The sequence below is a fragment of the Emydura macquarii genome, unplaced genomic scaffold (genome assembly GCF_026122565.2).
Source record: "Emydura macquarii macquarii isolate MOO-44397 ecotype Brisbane River unplaced genomic scaffold, CSIRO-AGI_Emac_v2 contig_2676, whole genome shotgun sequence".
Taxonomy (NCBI): domain Eukaryota; kingdom Metazoa; phylum Chordata; order Testudines; family Chelidae; genus Emydura; species Emydura macquarii.
The window spans coordinates 44,584,077-44,610,022 of record NW_027132813.1 but is presented as its reverse complement, the minus strand read 5'-3'; the positions used below and the strand labels follow the sequence as shown (position 1 = coordinate 44,610,022).

At 37.5% G+C, this 25,946-nt stretch overlaps 1 protein-coding gene across 3 annotated transcripts; it reads left to right on the top strand.

The window, feature by feature from the left end:
• Window positions 1-231: 231 nt before the first annotated feature.
• On the top strand, window positions 232-25,629 carry BTBD3 (BTB domain containing 3). Of its 3 annotated transcripts, XM_067565297.1 has the most exons (6): window positions 232-453; window positions 14,376-14,634; window positions 15,167-15,257; window positions 15,744-15,862; window positions 20,344-21,474; window positions 25,488-25,629. In XM_067565297.1, the coding sequence occupies exons 2-5, from the start codon at window positions 14,495-14,497 to the stop codon at window positions 21,374-21,376; spliced, it is 1,383 nt and encodes a 460-aa protein (XP_067421398.1). In that variant the 5' UTR covers window positions 232-453; window positions 14,376-14,494; the 3' UTR covers window positions 21,377-21,474; window positions 25,488-25,629. The 3 variants fall into 3 exon arrangements, with proteins under 3 accessions (XP_067421398.1, XP_067421396.1, XP_067421397.1); XM_067565295.1 differs by lacking the exon at window positions 232-453 and having other exon boundaries at window positions 13,964-14,634; XM_067565296.1 differs by lacking the exon at window positions 232-453 and having other exon boundaries at window positions 13,977-14,634; window positions 20,344-20,981.
• The last annotated feature ends 317 nt before the right edge of the window (window positions 25,630-25,946 follow it).

Here is a 25,946-nt window from a genome sequence, read left to right as displayed (position 1 = left end):
GGAACTCAGCGGGACTACAAGAAAAGGTAAGGACTACTCATACGAGCAAGGATTTATAGGATGAATCTCTCCCCTTTCCCCCAAGCCACAGGCTCTCATCCTCCCTCCCAGAAACAGACCCCCTCTCTATCACTGACCCCCTCCCCCAGCAGAGCCCCTCCCCCACAGCACAGCACAGCACATCCCCCTCCCCTCCACCACTCTCCTTCTCCCCACCCCCGCCCCAGCGCAGCCCCGCTCCACCTCTACGTCGCCGGCGCGCGCCAGTCCCTGGCTCACTCTCACTGGCGGCTGCGGCTGGCTGGCTGCGGGCTCGCGCCCGAGTGACCGTGCCCTGCGCGCGCGGGTGCACGCAGCAAAGGGCGCGGGCGCCGGCCGGGCGCGTTCCCGGTGCCGATGTGCCCCGGCGGGAGGGGGGACCTGCGCGCTCGCAGCAGCCCCAGGGAGCGAGAGGTCAGTGGCAGTGCCGGGGGGGTGCGCGCGCTGCGACCCTCCCGCGGGCATCGGCGGGTCAGAACCCGAGCCCGAGCCCGAGCCCGGCCTGGGATAGCGCCTGAGTGGGGATGCGTGCGCCGTGCGTGAGAAGAGGCTGGGGGCTGGATTGGGGGCGGGGGACGAGGGCTGGGGCCTAGGTGTGGGGAGCGGACGGGGAAGGGGCTGGGGATTGTGGTGGGGGGAAGGAGGCCGGGGTCTGGGGGGCAGGGGCTGAGGGGGAAAGGGCTGGGGCCTAGGTTGGGGGGAGGGCTAAGGGCTGGGGCCTAGGTGGAGGAGGGGCTGGAGGGAGGGGGTTCTTGTTTGTGGGGAAAGGGCTGAGGTCCAGGTAATTGCTGGGGTAGGAAGTACATTTGGAGAGGGGCTCATCTGAGGGCTGGGGGTGCTTTCTTGCTGGGGAAGGGTCGCGGGGGGAGGGGAGAGGGGTTGGTTCTGCATGCATCTGTTCCCATCCTGTAGTTGCACCTAGCAATTTCAGTCATGGGTGAAGTTTTCCCCTCTGTGCCATTGTTGTAAAGGGCTTTAGAGCCTCAAGTGAAAGGTCCTACCCAAAGTGCAAAGTAGAACCTCACCTTTCAAAGCTCAGAAAACTCTATTTATAATGTATGTGTGTGGTGGGGGGTGTCACTATTTATTGTGCTGGTTGTTTATGAAAACATATATGAGTTATAGAACACAGAATGGAGCTGGGGCAAATGAATTCCTGTTAGAAAACAAATAGCTTGTTGCAGGATGTCTCTCATAAGAAAGAAAGAGAGAGAGACCGAGTTACTCCAAAATTAAATGCCTTATTTGTGTAATGTGTTCCATGAGGTATTTGTGTCTCTTTAAAAGTGGAAGGGAATGTGAGTGTACAAAAGCTTTCAAAAGAGAATCTGAGGACTTGTCTGCATGAGAAAGTTGTGCCAGTTTTTAAACCATTTTAGCTAAACTGGTACAAAAGCGCTGGGGGAAAACATTTATTTCAATTTCCTAAATTGAAATAAAAGCATCTGCATGGGCTTGCACCAGTTTAATTAAACAGGTTTAAACTTGCTTTTAGCTAAACCTGTGCAACTTTTGAGGCAAGAATTCAGCTTGGTGGTGTTACACTACTATGTGAATGAACCAAGAAGAAATGGCTTTAATTTGTTCATCACTCTGCAATAAAATAACAAGTGGGAGTGATATAAATTTGTGTCCTGGTCATGAAAACACATAAGTAAGTTTGCTCAGCAGAGTAGTCCTTTTGAAGATAAATTCAGGAGAGTAGAGTTACTCCTGCCAGGTTTGCAAGGTTAGACCTTTGCTTTGGAAAACAAATATTTTAAAGCTTTTCCAAAACGGTGATGATAACTATATAACTTAGTATTTGACCCATGACCATGTTTCTTTAAAAACAAAATGCATAGAAGGCAACTGGAGCATCTAAGCCAAGGTACTGATCTACAAGCCTAGTAAAAAAATTATTCTAAAATTAACTTTTCATGCTGCTTATAGTAAGTGATTTGGATCCTATTTGTCTTAGACTATTTTTCTTCATGTGTTCTACCCCAGAGTTCTGGTCAGCCAAGAGTCCTTAGATATGTGTATCTGGGGGCTGGGCATTTTTAGTAACTTGAGGGCCAGTAACTTTGGCGTTTGCTTCTTCCCATCTCTTTTGATGCAACAGAGTCCAAATTTGTTGATCTTCATAACAGGCTGTGAACCCTGTTTGTTCAACCAGGCTCTTTTCCTGTGTGAGAGTGAATTGAACAAAGGAAGATCTGTTTTTCTGTAATGAGGAAGTGTTTGAATTGATATTGTGTTTAATATTAAAGTGTGTTTAAATATTAATTGTTAATGTGCCCAAATCAAAATATGAAATATTGTCTATGTATATGGAGGTATTCTGTCTGAGTGACACGAGTGGAGCTGTTTTGCTGTGTTAGTAATCTTACCATATCTTTTGTGTGTCTCAAACACACAAAGAACAATACCAGTTGTGTAGCTTCAAACATTAACATTTAGGCCTTTGTAGAGAAAAGTGGTATTGGTGAACTATCTGTATATATGCTGTATGGGGCCTCACTTCATCTATTTTTATCTGGGGCTCGTAGACTTAAGGCTGGTGTTTGAAGTAGACAAGAACTGGTCCCAGTATTTTCTGTAAAGAGTGGTGTGTTCTGTCCTGAAACATGACATCTCTGGTCTAATTATATTAATGAATTCTGCAAATTAAATCTCTACTTTCAAAATTTTTAATTTTATTCATTCAATTTTATAGTGTTTGTGAAAGATGAGCAATACACATCTTTGGAGATTAAAGGCCTCTGTTTATCCTTCCCAGTACAATATAGCCATATGCACTTTACATTTCCTTATGTTTCTCTTCCAGTGTGCCTCCACTCTAACCCGCAGGAAACAGCTTCAGAAGTGAATGTAATTCTGACTCTTTAGCTTGTTTGCTGAGGCTGTCAGCAGAGATACTAATTGTGATGGTGATTTTTATTATTTGGACACTTGCCCTTTAGAACCTGCATACAACCAACTTTTCCAAGGGGCTACCAAACAGCTATTGATGATGTTGACATAGAATTATTGCTCACCTAGGTTGAATTAAATATGGAGATCTAGTGACATGCTCATATTCTGTTCTTATGAGAAATCTAGGTTCTTTCTGTTTTGTGAACCTGTGTAAATATAATACTGGTTCTGTAGCAAGGTGATCTATTCAGGACAAAAATTAGTTTTCTCTAGTAGGTCAAAATAACCCCACACACTCTCCCCCCATCCCCACCCCTCAACAAATATGTATATTATTATTTGTATTACAGAAGCATCTAGAGGCTCCAACTGGCATTGAAGCCCTATTGTGGCAGACACTGTATAAATACATGGCAAGAGACAGTTTGTGCCCCTAAAAGTTTATAGAAAAGATGAAGAAACAAAGTATTATTATCCTCATCTTATAGATGAGGAATTGAGGTACAGAGATATTAAGGGACTTGCCCAGGGTCACTCAGAAAGTTCATGGCAAAGTCCAGAATTGAACCCAGATATGAGTCCCAATCCAATTCCTTAACCACAAAACCATCCTATTGTAAATCTGAGGAGAAAAGTTTAGGCAAATGTATACCTGGCACCAGTCTTTTAAAACACTGTATCCTGGGCCTGTCTTTCTTTCTTCACCCTCCACCTCCTGGAACTCTGTAGTCTAGGGAAATTATTATAAAAGAAAAACAAAGGAGTCTGGTGTCCTTGCCAGCCAATAAGCGACTGATATTTTTTAAAACTGTGTGGGGGAACAGTGGGTGCTGCTGATCCAAGAATGGTGTTTGGTTGGGCCTTGTGGGTTATGTAGGCTGCTTCACATTCTGGAGGAGTACCTCTACCTCAGTACATGAAAGAATCACTCTCCAAATCAGTAGAGTTTTTAATTACTTGCTGAACACATCCTCCAATTACAGAGCACTCATGGAGTCACAACATGCCATGGCAAATGTTTTGCAATTGCTACTGAGGTGAAAGTACCCCTTCAGAATGTGAAGCAGCCTACACAGCTGCATAACCCAGGAGGCTTGCAGGTCAGACCATCCAATAGCTCAATATTCAGTCAGTTGTTGAAAAAATTGTATATGAGTAACTTTGTTTGAAAACATTACATTCCCCAGGTTGACAATTTTGTGCTTTCTCCTTTTAATCCAAAGGCTATTCAAAAGTGTGAAAACAAAACAAGTCTTGAGTCCACTAGGCCATCTGCTTTTCTCTGTCTGATGGCCATGAATCTCTTACTGTTGGGTTTATGATGTTTTCAGGAGGAGAACCCCTTTCAGAATCTTTCCTTTGTGGGCTCAATATCAGTTAACCAGTGATTCACCTAGCTCACATGATAGTATGTTGGAGGATGTACAGAGTCTATTCTTCAACATCAGAATGGAGTTGTAGGCAGCCACATATTATTCATAACTGTATAAGCTGCCCATCATTTCTGTGTCTGTTTCGTTTACACAATTAAAATAAACAGTACTAAATAATGTCACATTAGGCATTTCACAGTTATTACTGAAATAGGTCTTTGTAATTGCAGAACTAATAATGCAAGCACAAAGAACCAATAGATTTCAATATCAGATTGATTTCATTGGAACTGAGCCCATTGAAATCAGTGCTGTATTTTAACTCAGTTTTTGAATCATTCGTACAGAGCACAACACTCCAGTAAAATCCTCAGTACATAATGTAATTCAAGGATTTAGAGTACATATAAAATCACTGCCACTATCAACCCAGGTTGCTCAGCTTCTATCAAGAAACATCACTAAAAACAGGTATGTTACTATAATTAGGATTGTAGTAAAATTGCTCCATTCACTTAAGTGTGCTAAAAAGGTATTCCCATGCACAAAATATACATTCCATTTTTAGCATTATCTGTTTTGTCTTACACTTGTCTTACCCTTCCTGTCAGAGGAAGTTGTACTTAAGGAAAATACTTAAATAAAGATTTTCATACTAGATAAAACTTTCTAATATTTCAAGCTAACACACAAAACCATTCACTTCACATGGTCTCTTAAAATAGCTCAACATCTCCTGTTTGGTTACTTGTTTAAACAAGGTTTGTTCCTTCCTAGCACATCATTGTTTCCATTTCTGTCTCACTATGAAGTCAAACCCCATGGCATCTCCAGGAGTCTCTAAGGCAAAGTTACCATGGAGGGGAAATGAAATGTGCATTTAGGTAGTCATTGCTGGACAGCTACCCTTTAAATCGTTAAAAAAAAATCTTTAGTTTGAAACAGTATATAAACTAATTATATTAACTATGTTGCAAAATCATTAATATGAAGAATATGCCACTAAATTGTGAGGAGGAGGGAAAAGTATTGAAATAAAAATAGTGGAGCATGACTGATCGACTAGGTAAAATGTGACTGAAATGTTTAGATCATAGGAAAATAAATGTAACTTTCTAAAATAATAGTTTCAAAGGAAAATACTGCTTAATTTTCATCTCACCTCTGGAACCCTCATTCTAAACCTGAATTAGCAAAAAGCCACATACCATAAATCTCTTGAAGCAAATTTTTAAAATTATGAACAGGTAATAGGATACAAAGCCTTTCACCTGTATGTCAAAGATTAATCCAGCTCACTGCTGTATGGCTAAGGGCTATTTAAAGTTCGGTTTCTGTTGCCTTGAATGTTTCAGATCCAGCTCAAGTTGATAATGACCAGAAATTATCACCTCAGATAAAAAAATGCATGTAATATTCAATAATTTTTAACAATATCACAAATTGACTAGTAATGCACCCTGAACTTTACTTTTGTGAAAAATGAGGGTCAGCAAAACAAAACAAAAAACTTCCAATAGCTTTAAGAGTGCAACAGTTGCCAACTGTCTATTATGCCCATGGAGCAACATGCTTTTTTTTCTCTCTGATTGGATTAATGTTTGCTTTTCTTTTCTGTCTTTCAAAATTCATCGAAAATAATAGACATTGCCAAGTTTTTATGTCTTTAAACTCATTTTAAAATGTCTTTCACTGAATGCTGCCAGGTATAATTTCCCACTATAAACACAAGTCTGCCAAGTCACTAATTTGATTTAGATTTTTAAACTGCACTTTTTATTTGTAGTAATGTTTAGGGAATTATCATTTAAAAAAGTTTAACATTATCCAATTTACCCATGACAGAACATAGATAATGTAAATATAACTAACACAGTCAGGACTTTTTTGAAGGTTCCCTTTATATTTTTCTTTACCAATGGTAAGGGCTGCCAAACTGACAGTCCAGGGAGTTGATGTCTTCAGTCCATAGTACAGGTACAATGTGAGCAATGGTAATGTGATCTTCCCCAGTCTACTCTGTCAATGTGCCTTAACCCTGCTAAAACCTGGTGAAACTACTGATCCATCTACATGCAAAAATTGTGATACTTTAGCTATATCAGTATAGTTAAAGTGGGACAATCTCCTAGTTATGTTGATATAAAGCTGCTTTATAGTTGTGTAGAAAGAAGGGATAGGCTATATCAGTATAAGGCATTTTTATTGGGGATTATATATATTTAACAATTTTGTTTAAAAGAAAAATCATACCCCTAACTGAAATAACTAAACCAGTATAAAACTGTGTCAAGGAAGCCTATCTCTAAGATAAGAAGGGAAATTCAGTCTGCTGCGCAGACATTCAGTACTCAGCCTCTCCACAGACTCTAGCAAGGTGCTAATTGTAATGGTGGCATGTCTGAAATATGCTGTGATCACTAGCTCCTTTCTTTTAGGGCACTGAACAATCATTAAATGCTAATGACTTTTGATTACTACTGACCTCTGTCAATTTAGAATTGGTGACCTAGAGATGAAAAGCTATGTATCTCATTACCAATTTCCTGAACCATCCAGTCTCTTTTTATACATCAGTTTTGGTAAGAGGCAGGATAGAATTCAAGTTGATCTGTTTGTCACTTGTTACAAAAAGGGCTGAATACTGTCAGGACTGATTTTAGAAACAAAAATGACAATCACTAAGGAAGAGAACTTACTTTTTGACCCAACAGATTTGTTGGAGCAAAATGGAAATATTTCAATGTACTATACAAACTTTGAAGTTAAATTAAACCAAAATCTTAACACTTCAGTGACTGGGGAGGTGGGGGCTAGTTGGGGAACAGAAATAAGAATTAGTAATTTCCAATTTTGCAGAAAAAACATTTTAAATTATTGTATTTTTTTAACAGCTTCTGTAGACCTAGAAGTAAATTTTCATCATGTGGTTATGTAGTTGCAGGTTTACTCATCCAAGAATTTGTGTCTAAGATTAACTGTATTATTTTGTCATTCTCAGTTTTGCTTGGATCCATTAAGAAGCAAATTAATGTTTATAGATTAAATTCTAAATACTGTATCTGGGATGTTCTTTACCTATGCTCCCCAGATTGAGTGGCAGTAGATGATATGTATCAGCACAGTGGTAAAACTATATACGCTGTAGTGATAAACTTTTAATGATATTCCATGTCATTTACAACATGCAGATGGAACAAAATGTTTGCAGGCTAATTAGTCTTAACAATTTCAACTTTATGAGGACTACATCCCTGTAGCACATGTCATCAGAAACCTTGTTCAATATAGCTATGGTCCAGACAGACTGTATTCACATAGCAAATTCTATTAAAATTAGCATACAAGGATAGCTTTAAGCATTCATTTTATAGATTTAATATGGCTAAGTAGTCAACTTTTTGGTCTAGATCCAAGCATAATTCCTATAACAGATCCAGTACGTGACCATAGCTCTTAATTTAATGGTAAAACAATTGCTCCACTGTGTGCTGTCAACTACAACAAAAAGGGGCTATGACACGTTCTGGGCTTGATTATGCAGCCACTGAATAGGAGTAATTCCCAGTGAAGTCAATAGTAATTGCATAATCCAGCCCTCCGTTTGTAGGGGTCTTCTCTAATATGTACAGCAGGGCTTTGAAAATGTAGGAGAGTACAAGCAAGAGAACTTTAAACCTGTTAGCTAGAAGCTAATATAGTGTGTGTCAGGAGGGGGTGCATCACAATGTCCTGCTCACCCACCCGGGTGTTAGGATCCCTACCAGGTTCATCATGTCCCTTGAACCTACTGGGGGCTCCAACTATTATCATATCAGCCTCTGACTAGTAGAGAGATATGCGATGAAACTGATAAACCCGTACCCCGTCCATTTTATCACCTTACACTTACATCACATTTAAAATCAGTGATTGAAATCAAACCAGAAGGAAAATACTTAAACTATCCTGTCACTATAGAAATTGATGCTATTCCCTCATCTTAAACATTGTGTTCTGTTTTGGTCGCTCCATCTCAAAAAGGATATATCAGAAAAAATCCAGAGAAGGGTGGTGAAAAATACTAGACGTTGGGAAGAGTTTTAACTGAGGACAGATTAAAAATATTAACACTGGTTTAGTGAGGAGACTAGTAAGAGATGACATGCAGAGATATATCACATACTGTCTCTATACAAGTACAAGAGGACAAACTGAAAATCAAAGGCAATTAGTTTAAAGCTGATTTTTCTTTTAACAAGTTTGTGTTAACCTGTTGAACTCACTGCTTAGTGTTTTGCTTAAAAAAAAAAAAAAAAAAAAAAAGCTTAAGAGGATTCCGAGAAGATATCTTCTGCAATTAGATGAGCTAAGATAAATTTATAAAGGGATATCAGTTCTCTTAGTTGAGGACGTAAGACAACCACTAACTAGAGTTAGAAAGAATTTTTCCCAGTAGGCATGTTATTGCATAAATGTCCGTTATGGCCATTTCGGATTTTTTTTTTTTTTTTGAAGCAGCTAGTATTGACCACTGTGAGACAAAATGCTGCACTAGGTGAACCATTTGGCTGGTCTGAAATTGTCAGTCTTTTTCCTATGCTTCTTTACATTCTCCAACTTCTTGACTGTTCTAAGATAGGAATGGTCTCTGGTATTTTACCCCAAATTCCTGGCTGGTTTCAGAGTTCTTGCTTACCCTTCCTGTATGCTCTCTTTCTGAAAGGTTCTTTGTGAATATAGCTTCAAAGCCAACTTTCCAGTGCAACACCAGATTGGAATTGTGTGATTCTGGTCAGTTTCTTGTGCTGCCATTCAGAACCGTGGAATTTGAAAGTTTTTGATAATTTCAGTGTGTTGCTACTTGGGAGAAGTCAAGCATAGAAATACATGTTTCTCTTCAGATTCAGAAAGATGATACTGCATAAGGTACCTTCCAAACATGATATTTACAATCAAAAGGGTGGGAAAGGTAATTGGGTAAAATTCTCAACAGTGCCGAAGTGATTCAGGAGTCTAAAGCCTGGTCTACACTTAAAAATTAGATCAACCTAGGTATGTCACTCAGAGTTGTGAAAAATTTTGTGCCCTGAGCACCATAGTTAAGTCGACCTAACTCTTGGTGTAGATGCAGCTAGGTGGATAAAATAATTCTTCTGTTGACCTAACTGCCACATAGCTGTGCCACTGTAAACGCCGTAGTAGAAAAAAATCACTGGATTTTAGGATCCTAAGCCACTTAGGTACTTTGGCAAATTTTATACATTGTTTCTAAATTAAAGCTTTAATTCAACAGAAAAGTAACAGTGGACAGATTTTTTTAAACATTGGTGTTGAGTATTCATTCATAGTATATCAAGATGTACCTTTTAATGTGGGTATGTTCTCTATGAAGGGAAATGTAGAATTTAAACAAAGAATTTCAATAATGCATAGCAGTAATTACTGCACCAAATGAAAGATACTTGGCCACTTTATAAAAGAGAAATATGAATTTTCTCAGTACTCACTTAGAATTACCTTTCCATGAACAAGATCTTGTGGTGACAGACAACTGAGAAATCTGATGAAATCTTGTTTTTATTTCTGTTTCATAGTCCTGCTCATTAAAACAGAGGGATAACTATGGAATAAAGCAAAACTACAGCTTAATAAGTGAGGGTGACTTAGAAATCTTGAGTTCCAGAGGGCGCTGTGTTAGTCTATTTTTAGCAAAATAGCAGGAGTCCTCTGGCACCTTAAAGACTAACAAATTTATTTGGGCATAAGCTTTCGTGGGCAGAAATCCACTTCATCGGATAGAGATCTTGATTGTCCCTGTTACCACAACTTGAAAGTTTTTCGGGGAAAATACCATCATCAGTCCCTGAAAATCATTTTTGAATCAGATGTATATATTTTTGAATGATTTCATTATAATGGTATCAACATTGTTAAAATTGTATTAACATTTGCAGTGTAATATGCCACCCTCCCCCCAGCATCCATCACAATAATTTCAGGGCAATTAATATTCTTAAAAAGCTGATTAAAAACAGCATTGCACATATATTGCTTAAATTTGAATTTGAAACTAAAATAGACTTTAGGATTTTGACTTGTAGCCAGAAGCTGATTTCTATAGGTTTATAACTCTCCTTTAACCGTTTATAGGCAAATTAAGTGCAATGCACAATATCACAGTCTTGAAACATGTTTCCTTCCTTAGTTCTTCACATCTGGTGTTTTGGACTTTGCCTGTGTTTAAGAATTAAGTGCGCATTTCCTATATATTTTAACTTTTATAGTTATACTTTGCTCCCGAAACAGACAAATTTGTTTTCAGAACAAATGGCTTCTTTTTTACTTGTATTTCTAAAATACAGAAATGTTCAGGTCTGGTAACATAAAACAGGGAATTAATGAAGAAAGAAAAGCTATTGAACATTAGAAAACAATCATAGATGTTTCAGAGAAGAGTGCAGAAAATAATCAGTTTGTTTGCTTGATGATATCACCAAAGGCAGATTTCTTGATTTGTTGTGGTGATCTTGACTAGTCTTTCATTAGAGAGCAGTTCAGGGATAACTTGTATTAATTATGGTAAAATACTAAATTGTGAAGTTACTAACAATCTATGTGGGCTAGAAAAGTACAGCTGTGCATAAGAACATGGTTTAAAACAGCACCTAAAGCAGGAAAGAAGAACAGTCATTTTTATACAAAATGCTAATGGTGTTTACCCTAGTACTTTGTGCACAAACTGTATTTCTGTACTTGGACAAACTGGATTTGTTCTGTTCCACTGGCACTGGAGGCGAATGATTGCAAATCCCTAATTTAAATCTTTAAGCTTTTCCTGTACCTAGATTACATACTCTCATTCATAGATTTGTTATGTATTCCTGTCTCACAAGCATGACGATCATGACTTTTATATACTGAAGTAACTAAAATAGGTTTTATTGATGCTGGAAAAACAAAGACGTCATAGGTCCATAATTGTGATAGCTCTTGGTCTCTATTGTAGCATCAGTTCTTCCAGCCACAGCATAAAGGATTTTGCTATGTGTCAGGAAAGCACTCAATTTAGGCATGTTTTCTATATATTGTGTTAGGGCTTTCTGCTGTTATCCAGATGTTATCTTCTTGTTCAATAGGGTTTTGTCTGATTTTTGGATTTAGACTGAATACACATCAGCTATTTCTTCTCCCCCTTTTCCCAAGAAAGTGTGGCAGATGACTGTACCTAGACTTACTATACATGCATTGTATTTTCCAGAAGTTTGAAGTATGGGTGACTCCAGCCAGTTTGAATTTAATTGTCTTTTTCCAAGACTGAGTTCATCAGAACTGCCTGTTGTTCTATTCTCCTTAAGAATTGTATAGAAAGTTACTGGATAGGGCCACTGAAAATCTACAGGAAATAATTCTGGGGATAATTTCTAAATTACTTTTGGCAAATTAATTAAAAAACAAACACATGAAAATCCTAATTTTAGTGTATTTGAGTATTGTTTAATAAAATGGACTTTTCACACCTATTCTCCTCTATAGATCTTCTGACTCCCCATGTGTGTTGTTTTCTCTTCCTTTTTCTGCCAGACTGATACATTGAATACTAGATCATTGCAATATTGGTTGTACTATAAAAGCTTGAAACCTTATTCTTTCTCAGGGAGTCTTAGAAAGAAAACATTGCACATCCAGAAGGTCATCTTGACAATCAGAAGGGCTAGAAGATTTCTTTAAACAAAAAAAAAAACCTGACATTTTGCAAAAAAAAAATCTCACTGAGGATACCTACCCCTTACCCCCATTTTATAAGTTCCCTAAATCTATGTTATAACAAGAAATTTCTGCAGAGTGTGTTTTTTTTGTTTTTTGTTTTCCATTGAAGACGAACATGACCTAGACTGTCAACTTCCCCCCACGAATCTTTCTGTTGACAGTCTTCCATCTGTGGCAGACTATAACCATATTGCTAGGATATATCTGTCATTTGAGGTTGTGTAACCTGTTTCTCAATGTTTGTACAGTGCTTTTAAGATGCAAAAGCTATGTGAGTGTGAAGTAGTAGTAGTATCCTACTAAAGAGAAAAGACAACATCTGTGATACCATCCATGAGTTTGCTACATTTCTTTAATCTTGCAGGGATGCAATCCTGTTGTAGGCCTACGGCAAACACAGAAACATTCTATGAATGCAGCCTATATTCAGTTGGAGGAGGGAGTGGAACAGGAAGAGCATACAATCTATGAACAGCCTGCAGTTAGTTATTGCAATTACACCCTGAACTTGTTTGTTATAGAGCCATGATCATGACTCCAAAAATTGGGGTTGTAACCAGGTTCCCTTAAATACCTTGAGTAAAATCCTAGGGCCATTGAAATTAATGGCAAAACTTTCATTGACTAAAATGGAGCCAGGATTTCACTCCCTATTTTGTAGAACCCCACCCCCCACCCCCCAAACCTTCCACAGCTCTACTAATGTCTTGGAAAATTCGTTTGGCCTAAAAATTACTAGATATAATTTTCTACAAAACATGGAGAAAATTGTGAAATTGTCTGAATAGTGGATCATTTAAAAAATAAATATCTTAATGTGGACTAGTATCTGATATCTTGTTTGAAAAAAATTTTTTTAGTTATGTCTGCCAACTTTTGTGACTCAACTCCACACTAAAGCAGCCCAACTCCACATTTAAATCTTGAGCAAGTCAATGGCTGAAAAGTACAATTCTTTCATATTAAAACTGGGTGTCTTAAATGGGCTTAGTTATCTAATTCTGTTATTTCAAAATGTGTTTGTTAATGAAATCTGCATTTATTCACATCTCAAACCATGATTTTGACTGAGACTCCTTAGATAAGGCAAACTTTTTTCACGTAAAACTTTGAAACACTGATTAAATGTATGGACTCTTGATTTGTTTGAATTTGATTTGCACATCTAGAAGTCTTCTTCACATGCAGTGCAACCATGTCTGGTGTAACTTGACCTAATTAGTACTGCTCAGTGATTTGGGACTGATATCAAAGACTGTTACATTAGCTAGAAACATAGTGAGTTAAAGCTAAAGCTGTGACCTCATCTGTATTCATGGTGGTCCAGAGTATAAACTGCACCAAAAGGGATTGTTTAACTTCATCATTCTCTTTTATGCTGCAAATTTGTTTGCTTTAATTTAGTTCTGATATTAATATCCTTCTCTGATTAACTATTATATTTTTATAAGAATTGGTTGGGGGAATTCAACAGAAATACATAGTAGAGGTACATGGAATATTCACTACTTGAGAAAGTGTCTCTCTAATAGCTTTGTATTTAAATATTTTATTAATCTTTTTACCTAATGTGAAGCTCTTCTTATAATTGTGAAAATTTGAATACCATCAAGGACTAGTGAGATAAAAGGTATATAGAATTTATACATTCCTGTCTAGTAATGCCTGGGTATATCTCTGCACACAATCTGCCTTATTACATAGACTACACATTAAATGCTTTCCCTTTAATATTAGAGCTATGCTCATTACAATAGGTGTCACTGTGCTGCTGGGTCCAATCATTATCGGTGACTTCAGCTATTGGCTCAAAACACTGACTGTCTGACTCCATCTGCAGGGCTGTAATACCTGCTCTGTTCAGATCCATTCAACACAGAAGTTCAGCCAGCTGAACAGACTAGCAGTGCTACAGCACATCTTGCTAGCCTAATTCAAAAAGCCAGTGCGATAGCTAGACGCATAGTCTCTGTGCACAGTGTAGCACTTCGAGGTGATTCAGTTTCAGGAAATTTGGAAAAGAGCTTGCAAGTAAATAAACCTGGGAGTCATGATGGGGATGTATTTAACAAGTCAAATACTGGATCAAACTTAAAGCTGATTTCTTATTCAGTACGCTGAAAAGGTCACCTTGTCTTGCTGGAAAAGAAGCAAAATCTCAGCTTTGCTGCTTTTTTATTTAACATCTTGACTCCCACTTAAATTTTCTTAATGTTCTTACCTAGTTAGGCTATCTAGCATTACAGACAAGGATACTCATGGTAGATGACAAGGGAAAGAACATGAAATGTCTCACCTTCTTCTTGATGCTTCCAGAGACAGTCAAGAACAGGTCCAAGAAAAGCTCTAAGAAAGGAAATAGCAGCAGCAGCACCAGCAAGTTGCCTCCAGTCTGCTATGAAATCATTACCTTGAAGACCAAAAAGAAGAAGAAGATGGCTGCTGATATTTTTCCCAGAAAGAAACCAGCCAACACTAATACAACTGCGGTTCAGCAATACCAACAAAACCTCAACAACAACAACACTATACCTGCCCCCAATTGGCAAGGGCTTTATCCCACCATCAGAGAGAGGTAAGTTCAGAATAATTTATTTGTGATATTTAAACGAAGTGTTGAATTGTAAGAAAATATATTTGCAATGTGAAATTTAGTTTCTCATTTATGCACATTGAATAAAACATGCTTCTCCTTTTCTCCAAGCAAGTATTTAGTAATGGAAACATTTTAGTATCTCTTTCTGGACAGTGCAGCTGTTTTCCTGAAGTAGATACAAATGTTGCAAGCTGCAATACTTTAAACTGATAGGTATTTGCATGCAGACTTACATGTTTGTTGTTTTAGTCATGTGTGTGCTTGATTTTAATTTTCACTTTTTGAAAAGTTTTCACATGTTTTTCTTGCATCTCTTTCCCCCCAGTATATTTATGAATGATGACATGCTAAGTGGTCAGAAATGTGTGACCTGGGTTGTTTGTTTGTTTGTTTGTTTAGCTGGTGTGTTACTGAACTGCTACTTTAAGATATTAAGAAGTTTAATCTCAGGGGCCTGGGGTGGGAATGGGATGCCAGACTACATAAATTAACACATTGCCTCTGTCTGTAGAAATGCAGTGATGTTCAACAATGACTTGATGGCAGATGTTCATTTTGTGGTTGGGCCACCAGGTGGGACCCAGCGGTTGCCAGGACACAAAGTAAGCAACTGCTGCATTATCAGTGTTCAGATGTGAGAATAGCAAGAGTAACTTCAACTGTAACATTGTAACTTAGTGTGGGACTCCAATTCTCTGTGACTGACATACATTTTTAAATGGCTTTGTCCAGTGAAATACTCTTACTTTTCTTTGTATTTCAAATTAAACATTATATGCTGTGATAAGATGCTTTATGTAAAGTTGTAAATACTTTTTTGTCACTTTTTACACTGTTGTGAACATTTTCTAGAAATAGTAAAGTTTGGAAATTCTCTTAAGTGTTTCTTTGAAGATAAAACATATAAGTGTTTGAGGTAAATGTAGGAAAACATGTAATTTTGTTACTAAGTTTACCTTCTTTTTCACTGAATAGAATCTAGTTTTTATGTCCATGAAGTTAGTATGTTTATAATAGCTCTCCTGCTTTGTTTTTATTGGCAATGCTTTCAGTTTATAGCATGAAATAAGATTTCCCTTTCTCAACAGTATGTTTTAGCTGTTGGGAGCTCTGTATTCCATGCAATGTTTTATGGAGAACTTGCTGAGGACAAAGATGAAATTCGTATACCAGATGTTGAGCCTGCTGCTTTTCTCGCTATGCTGAAGTAAGCATCGTTTTTCTGCTGGAAAAGTATTTGTTTATGCTGTATATGCACACCAATAGTGTAACATTTTAAATATTGGAGATTAGTTTTATGCCTCTGTTTAGACTAGAAATGAAGTAATTGTTCAAAAATATGCCTCCTGCTATATTTTACTAATTTAAAATGTCCATTTTCACTCAACTTTTCTTTCCCCCTCTATTTCTAGACACAGAAACATTAGCTAATGTAGGCAGTTATAAATAATGACTTTGACAGGGGATCTTTGAGCAAATTGTATACTGTAATGCCTATTGATTTGATTTGTCACTACACTCGCTACACAAAGGAAGAGAGTTACTAAAAAGAATTGTCAGCTCTAACAAAAACCCCGTTTTACTTTGAAAGTATAGTGAAAAGTAAAACGTAATTTCTGGGTTCATACATTGACATTATGCTAGTTCTTTTATACATTTACTGTGCAGAGTTCTTGTTTGTTCAGAAAACCTGTGAGTTATTGAATTCAGCCATTGAAAAGTAAAACTTCTCTTTCGTTTTAATATTGGGACATTTTGAAAGTGTTTAAAAATAAAAGGGCTGTTTAAATGTACTTCTTCCCCTCACTGTACAAATGGTTTCTTTCTGCCAATCTGAATCAGAAATATGTTGCTTGTTCACTGGGTGAAGGAGTATAATGAAATACTAATTATTTCCCTGATGAATTATCCTTGGACTGTGACTATAAATTTTGATTTTCAAATGGAAATTATATCATGCAAACTCTATAATTTGGAGTTTTTTCTTCCAATTTTAAGAACTGTTGTTGGTTTCTTCTGGACCCTGCTATTTCTCATTTTAATTGAGATCAGTATCCAGATCCTTTTAATATGCTACTGTTTTTGTTGCATGCAGTAGTGAAATTGCTAGTTAATAACTTTATAAGTATACTTCATAGATTGCCTTGACTAACTTGTGATTGCAAACAGTTTCTTTGTTATATTTCACTGGCATGGTAGATGTAGTGCTCAAAGTTATGTGGAGCTGCAAAGTTTTCAGTTTGTCAGCATGAACATCAGAAATATTTGGGATTTGTTGACAAATGCCTTTCAATGAAAATCAAAGGTCATTCAGCAATTTTAATATGGAATTGAGACAAAGCTATGATAGACACTACATGTGATTAGATACATTACAAACCTTTATTTTGCACATAGCTATTTAAGACATGTCTTAAATAGCAAAGACTAATTTTACAGAGTGAGATGTAGTTAAACTTTCTATCTGCAAGGGGCAAATATAAAGTACTTTTATTTTTCTTTATTGAAACACCAAGTTTTGATACATAATTTTATTACTAGTACATTAAACCTGCCATTTAAAAAACAAACAGGTTTTGAAATCTGTTTGAAGAGATTTGTACAGTGGAGCAAACTTGAAAAACAAGAACTTTAATACCAAAATCCAGTGCCTGACAAGTTCTCTTGACAATAGCAAATTAGGAAACTTTGCCTGAAAAGTGGGGAGACTCAGCCATCAACTTCTTCAGAATCTAAGCTTTCATTTAAAAAAACCCCCAACTTCTAGTTATTATGGTTGGGCAGATTACCTACCAAATGAGAACTTGATGCAATGCTGTTTCCCTGAAGCTGCAGAGTGCTCTAGTACCTCTGCAGATGTGCAAAACATTCCCAACTAGCACCACGAAACTGAAGACCCAAATACTCAGACTACAGGAATAGGAGAGTAGAAGAGAATTTGCACCCCTCACCCCAAAACAGGAACGAGATGAGCATTTTAGTTGAACTCTCCTCCTCTCAACAGGCCCCTTTGCAACAGTCCGGGTGAGTAAAATGTAATCTTTGTCAGAAAAGAGAGAGTTTGAAATACTCTTTTTTCTAAACCATGAACTCTTATAATGTGACACATACTAATCTGTATTTGTGTATTAGTTGTTAATAGTGTTTAGTTGGTTAATTTTGTAATGGACACATGGAAGACAAACACCAGTAAACCTATTCATAGATGTTGAATCTTCAGTAGTATCACTTATTGGCATGTAATAATTTGCCCCCAACAAAATGGATTAGCTGTTCACTATAGCTTTACAAATACAAACTAGTTACATATTATTAAATGCATATCCCTAGTTGGCAAACTTAGTTAGTGTCTTTAACACTGAAGACCAGGATTCAAATAATAAATTAAAATTAGACTCATGCTTTCATTCTGATCCCATATTGTGCGCATCACTAACCCACCTCACAATTTGTTCAGCTATAACATACTTTGCTGAGGAATAGACTAGGACTGGAATATCTGTAGTTGCCAATCAGGATAGAGATGCATTGACAGAATGAGAAATGTGGAATGTTACAGACAGCCTATCTGTGCTATGGCTGCTTTAAACTAAGGATATTAGTTCTCCGGTTTCATGAATATTAAACTTGCAATTTTTGTACTATTTAAATTTAAAAACCAGTGCCTCCCTACTTTTTTGTACTAACAAGCAAAGAAGGAGAATAGAAAGGAGAAGAAGGTGGAGGTTGAGGAGAAGAATTATAAAATGGAACAAATTTGGAGTAGGGTGACCAGATGTCATTTTATAGGGACAGTCGTGATATTTGAGGTTTAGTCTTATATAAGCGCCTATTTTCCCCTCCACCCCCACCCTGTCCCAATTTTTCCTCCTTGCTCTCTGGTCACCCTAATTTGGAGAGACGATGGAAGAAAAAGCAAGAAAATGTGTAGACTCTTAGGGACCCAAGCCTGCAGTTTCTGTTCACATGAGTAATTCTTATTCCTGCAAGTAGTCTCTCTGAAGTCAAGAAATAAAGGTCACAAGGTCCAGTCCTATATTAATATTTTTCTCCATTACTTCCTACGCTTCAGTGCATCACCTTGGTGGTTATGTTCTCTAAACAAAATTTTCCAAGTATGACTTACAGAGTAGCATTTTTAGATGTGAAAATATATCTAATTGTATTTAGCCCCAGTTCCTCTAGAACTCATAGTTGGTGTTATTCTCTGCCCCCTTACATGTTGTGCATTACTAGTTTTCCATCATTAACTGGAAATCTGCCGAAGCAGGTCAGAGTCTGTCATACCCTGAGTCATGAAAACCAAACAACAAAATAAGATTTATACATATTTACAGTAAATGCAAAAACAACCATAATAAGATCAGGGTTGATACAAATCCAGTAAATGTCATTTTATCATTTATCTCTCACTCTCTCTCGATATAGATATCCTGGGAAAATGCATCATTTTAGAAAACCTGTTAACGAACACATTTTCATTACCATGAAATGCAATTTTGCCTTTAGTGTATACAAACACTTTCATCAACTACAAGCAACAAACATGTTTTTAAACATGACTCCCTTGTTTATTCTAAAGGCAAATTTGGATTTAACATCATTTCTAACAGAATGCATTTACCCAGAATACATAGGGCCTAATGTGTGAGATATTAAAAATAAGGTGCCTAATTCATTATTTCCTCAACAGTAGTGGACCGCAGGAATTTAATCACATAAACAGAATTTACCTTAATTTCTTCTATTTTGACATGGCATTGGAGCTTAATATGTTTTCTTTCCTAGAAAAGTGTGGGAATACATTTTCCTTGGGAAGCTAGCATGCTGTAGCATCAAACAACTCATGAAATCTTTTACAATCTGAAGTTAGTTTGTCCAAGAGGTTTCATCAACTTATTACAAATCTTAGAGGCTGTGGCATGATGATGCATGGTATTTGATGTATTTCGATAGTGTTACACTTCTGAGAGCCAAGATATTAAACCAGTTTGCCTTGGCACCCATGTCTGATGTAAAGTATTTGTTATTGCCAAAAAACTCACTTTTCTTTTCCTTTTCTTATGAATCTGACTTAACACCATATATTTCACTGCAATGGGAAGTACAATGTTTCTCCACTTGAAGTTCATGACCTAGACAGTATTAACTGTTGTTTTAGCCATACAGGCCTTCTTCAAGAACCTTGATTGGACATGAACCCTTTTTGGGATGAAAAACATCTCATTAACCAAGTCATTTATTTGAAAATTTTTCACGTTTGCTAGGATATGGATACATCAAGAGTCCCTGCTGTATTGCCATTGCTGATTGACCACTTGGAGAGCGTTCTCTACCTCCTTAGTGAGAGTAACTTTTATTGAACTTATTGGAAGAAAATGGGACTGGACGGGTAGCACTTCACAATTTTATCAGTTTCTTTGTGTAGCATGTGACCCAAATGAAAGGCCCAATTCATCATTGGCATAAGCCCATTGACTTCAATAAGCTTACCCCATGGATGAATTTGGCCTCTAGTTTCTTTATCAATGTAATTTGAAGCTGGATTGGATTTTTCCAAAAGGTATTTTTTAGTTTTAATACTGCACTGCACCATTCAAGTGCCCTTTGCTTCCAGTTTTCAGGTGTTATTGACAGTTGATATCTTTTTGCTAAACAGCAGTGTCACATGTACATATTTTATTTCAGATACATATATTGTGATGAAATTGACTTAGCTGCTGATACCGTACTGGCGACTCTTTATGCTGCCAAGAAGTACATCGTTCCTCATCTTGCCCGAGCATGTGTCAACTTCCTAGAGACGAGTCTAAGTGCAAAGAATGCCTGTGTGCTGCTCTCCCAGAGTTGCTTATTTGAGGAACCTGACCTGACCCAGCGCTGCTGGGAAGTGATTGATGCCCAAGCAGAGCTGGCTTTGAAATCCGAAGGGTTCTGCGATATTGATTTTCAGACACTTGAAAGCATCCTCCGAAGGGAGACTCTGAATGCCAAAGAAATTGTTGTTTTTGAAGCCGCTCTTAACTGGGCTGAAGTAGAGTGTCAACGGCAAGATTTACCTATTAGCATAGAAAATAAACGCAAGGTTCTAGGGAAGGCTCTCTACTTGATTCGCATCCCTACCATGGCACTTGATGACTTTGCAAATGGTGCTGCTCAGTCGGGGGTTCTGACTCTGAATGAAACCAATGATATCTTCCTTTGGTATACAGCTGCCAAAAAGCCGGAGTTAGAGTTTGTGAGCAATGCCAGAAAAGGCCTTGTCCCCCAGCGTTGCCACCGTTTCCAGTCTTGCGCCTACCGCAGCAACCAATGGCGTTACAGGGGTAGGTGTGACAGCATCCAGTTTGCTGTTGATAAAAGAGTTTTCATTGCTGGCTTTGGGCTGTATGGTTCTAGCTGTGGATCAGCAGAATATAGTGCAAAGATTGAACTTAAACGCCAGGGTGTTATCCTAGGCCAGAACTTGAGCAAGTATTTCTCAGATGGATCTAGCAACACTTTCCCAGTATGGTTTGAGTATCCGGTGCAGATTGAGCCTGATACATTTTACACAGCTAGTGTGATTCTGGATGGCAATGAACTAAGCTATTTTGGACAAGAAGGAATGACTGAAGTTCAGTGTGGGAAGGTAACTGTTCAGTTCCAGTGCTCCTCAGACAGTACTAATGGCACTGGAGTGCAGGGAGGGCAGATTCCAGAACTCATATTCTATGCCTGAGCAAAAATGTTCCCAGAGGAAGAGTTTGATCTGAAGTACAAGTCTGGTTCAGACCTATTGATGCTCTTGCCTGTTATCTGCAGATGTGATCAGTACAGGTAATATGTAACTAAAAGCTGTGGACAGTTACTGCTTGCTGTACTTGTAGCCTTTTTGATGATGATATTTAAATGTAACATTCAACTTTAACTGGAAGCTCTTAAGAGCAAAGAAGTTCCTAAAGATTTGTTTGAGTCAGATGTACTTATGCCCATGATTCTCAGCCTGTCTTGTGATTGGTTGGCATGCCCCTATTTGCAATGAATCAGCGGACGGATGCCCTCCCTTATATCTTCTAGGGACCATGCCCCTCCCTCTTTCCTCCACACACAGGATGCTGCCTCTTTTGGTCCATTTTCTTTCTGGCTAAGTTTTTTTTGTTTTTTTTTTCTTCTTGTCTTTTGCTCTGTTTCTCATTATTTTTTGCTTGCTCTTGTTTGTTGCTCCCTAACTCTCCAGAAGGCTACATGCTGCTCAGAGTCAGGGAAAGGGCTCCACATGGCTGGGCTGCTTTTGTTCTTACAGCTGAGTCAACTGTTATGGGGCAGAAAAGAGGAGTAAAGCTTGTGTGTGAATATGCAGTCTTGTAGAGGTGAGCCAGTCCCGTACCTGACCAGTGGTATTGGGGATGGCAGCAAGAGAAGAGAGGGAGGGTAGGCAATCTTCAAGGAGCCACACATTGCTTTACCCACAGATGCAGGATCCTGTTTGCAGCTAGGATGAGCTGGGCTTATGTGGTTTTTCCTACCAGCACCCCTTGAGCTGATTCATTCCCTTAAGACTGAGAAATACTTGTGTAGAGACAAACGTGTAGATTGCTTTGAAGCATTTGTCCATTTAACCAAATGTTGCCATAGTTATATTGAGATGCTTTTAAAATTGCTCTCATTTGGCCCACTGCTAAATAGCTGGGTCATGATATCTAGCATGAAACAAAGAATAGATCAAGGATTCCTGCCATAAGTTCAGGGAACAGGACAAGAGGAGGTCTCCATGTTCCTTCCAGTTCTATGATTCTATATTTCTTTTTCCAAAATAGTCCTAGAGCATTTGGAGGGGGACTTTTTCCCCTGTCAAAATGAAAATAAACATTCCTGTACAGCAATTAAAGAATGTACTAGTCCTGAGTTACATTTTCCTTCTTTGTAACGTGAACTTTATTATATTATTGCACATACTCTGACTCAGCAGATAATTAAATACAGTGTAGTGTAGTAAGAAAATTCCCAAGAGTGGACTGTTTGGTGGTGAGTACCAAATGTAATACAGTGAGGAGAAACTTATGTCTAATTTCTTACAATTAGTTTTAATTTAAACGTAGAATGGAGGATTGTGTGATCCAAAAGCTTTTTTTTTTTTTTTTTTTTTTTTTTCTCCTTAATTACATTTCAAGCTTTCTGTAGTCCTGTCTGTATTTTTGGCGGAAAAAGATTACAGACACATTGCTGTTTAAGAGGGAAGGAAATCAGTATAATTAGAAGATCCAAGTACCATTTAAATTTAATAAAATAAAGCCCATGCTTTGGAAAAGAAAATCCTTAGTCACTAGATTGTGAAAATTGCTTACAAAAAGAACAACCACCCAAGGTAATTTGTCTCACCTCTATAATACCTCTGAAGTGGTTATAGTTGCTTTCCCTGTTTTAAGCTAAAATAGAAGACCAAATGATTCTTTAAGTAGGCTAAAGACTAATGTCTGTGCTACACTATATCAACACACTAATGTAGCATAACACTAAATTTAATCATCAGTTTTACAATGGAAACCTCTTTTTCCATATGGTTTTTTATCAGTTAATATCATTACTTCAAGTACTCCTTGACTGCTGGAATCTTGGCCTCTGGCCATCTCAAAGTGTCAGTATGTTTCTGCAGTGTCCAAAACGTGATCTGGGGTAATGAAAACTGGATTGGAATAGGCATCAAAAACTCCAACGCCAAAGTCAGGTTCTTCCCTCTTCTGTGGATGATGAAAAGAAGAGCAAGGGGAAAGATTGTTCTGCAAGAACCATGTTCTTTACTCCTCATAATGGTTATAATTATATGTATACGAGCAAATACATTTTTTCTGAAGTATAAATACCCTCAGACTATATAGAAAATGCTTTTTATAACAGATATAACTAAACTAGACTGTCAGTGATATCTGTACAGAGTGCTCCATGGAAAACTCAAGATTTAAAAAAAGAAAAAATACCCATCCAGTTAATTATATTTAGATCTCTCAGAAACCAAAAATATACATGGAGTATAATTTTATGGATTGGGGAAACATTTATTGAAGAAATAACAAAAGAATGTAAGATTGTCATGGGATAATAGTCATTTACTTTTAGACAGTATGTGAGCAGAAGTTGAATTTATTTAAAATAAACTTTAAAGCAAAGACTTGCCAAGTGACTATATATTAAATGGTTGACAGACATAATGGCTCCGTTTGAATGATGCTTATGTGATAGAGTGACAGTTACTGTAACATTGTTAAATAGCTGCATTCGGATTCATTTAGAACAGACTTATATGCCTCAGCCAGTGGGACAAAAAGTGTTCTCTATTAGTATGAATAAGCTGGTCACTGACTGGCTCTAGGCTGTGAGGTCTTTTTGTTTGTTTTTTTGGTGTTTGGAGAGGATGGAAGGGAGGTGGTTTGTTTTTACTTAGCTGCAGATAACAGCTTAGCATCTATTAAATTGACTGGCTGGAACAGATAGTTATGGGATCAAATTAATGTATAGCTGTAGAAAATTAGCTTTTTAATTTTTTTACTCGTTATCCCGTGAATATTATTGACAAAGTATGATGAAAGCTTGGCTTCTTGCTTAACTCCTCTGAATCTATTCCAGGTATAAATTACAGAATTGGTGCCTATGGCCAACATTTTTAAGATTGGATAATATAAACTTCGGCACCTAAAACCACATTTAGACTCCTAAATAAATGGCTTGATTTTTAGAGGTGCTCGGCCCCAGCAGACCCACTGAAGTAAATCAAATTTGCTGTTGCTAAATATCTTTGTATATCAGGCCACTTAATTAGGTACCTAACTATGGATTTAGATCTGGTCAACTAACTTTGGATATCCAAGTTTGACAACGTTTTATATTTTGAAAGCACCAGATGCATCAAGCTGGACCATAAACACAACTACAACAAAAAGAAAAAGTATGTAGATGCTATTTATGGCAGTCTATGCTACTTGTGTATTCATTTTTCTGGTAAGCAGAACTAAGATAGGGCATTGTAATGTAATATGCTTTAAGCATATCTGAAATAGTATTTAAGTAAATGTTCTAATCTCTACATATTGCACTGAACTGTTTTTTAATGTGATCAACTCAGCAAATGTCAGGTCACAGCACCCAGTTATGCTTGACCTTAGGCTTACAGCATTATTTATGAAGGACGGATATATAAACATGAAGTACCTCATGTTGAATGTTGTCGTACTGTATCTTTTTAATGTAACAGTGCAGATCTTGTTAGACACATGAATGTGTATAATCATATTAAACATATAAATAAAACTGGTTTTTAAATAGTTGTTTCCTGTGGTACTTTTTAAACATCTGTGGCATAAATAGTGAAATCCTTACATTAGCTATTGTTTTTAGTGTTTTCTATTGTTCTAGGTAATTGTGAAGGAGTATTTGTTGAGTTTAGGTATTCTGGGATCTTTTGATCCCAAAAGAAAGTCTGAGGCAAAACCAAGGAAGAACAATGAATTATGTTAATCAGTTACATTGTTAAAAGACTGATGATTAAGCTAATGAGATGAGTGAATGAATTCATATTTATATGCTTTATGAAATTTCTTATCTACTAGCATTTTAATATTTTCAATTAATATTACCAAACTTATGAGGAGATCATTCTGTTTATTCTAAAAGACAGGTAGCACTGGAAGTGACCATAGCTGTCTGTCTTTAATATTTTGGAACAGGGTACACGACATAATTTAGAAAGATTTTTGGTGCATGCTTAGTGGAGCGAGGTTGTTCCCTGTTGAAAATGTAAATATATCTTGTACCACTGAGAAATCTATCTTCTCATTCAACCATTTTTTTCCCAACAGAATCGAATGTCATTTCATCTTTGATGATTTTCTGTGAAGAAATATGAAGATGAATCTACCATTCCTTGATCCATTCTGAGGATTTTGGATCTGTAACAAACCTGCTAAAGAGAGTTAGCCTTAATAAAGGGTGCTTAATTTGTGTCGGGACCACCTCTTTCAATGCAAATTAAACACTGGGGGGAAGCAGTGGGGACCAGGGGTGATTGGGGATGGGAGGCCTGGTTTGGCGGGGGGCACCCATGGGGGCCTGAGGCAATGGAGAGGCACCATACCCATGGGGGCCAGAGACACCAAAACTTCAAGTTCACCTAAGTCACCATTTTCCCTAAGGCCGGCCCTGGCTGTGATCATCTAGTCTGACCTTTTGTATAACACAAGCCATTGGATAGAAATCCCTCTAATAAATCTTAAAATAACCCTCAAGGGCATATGGCAAACAATTCAGTCATTAATATG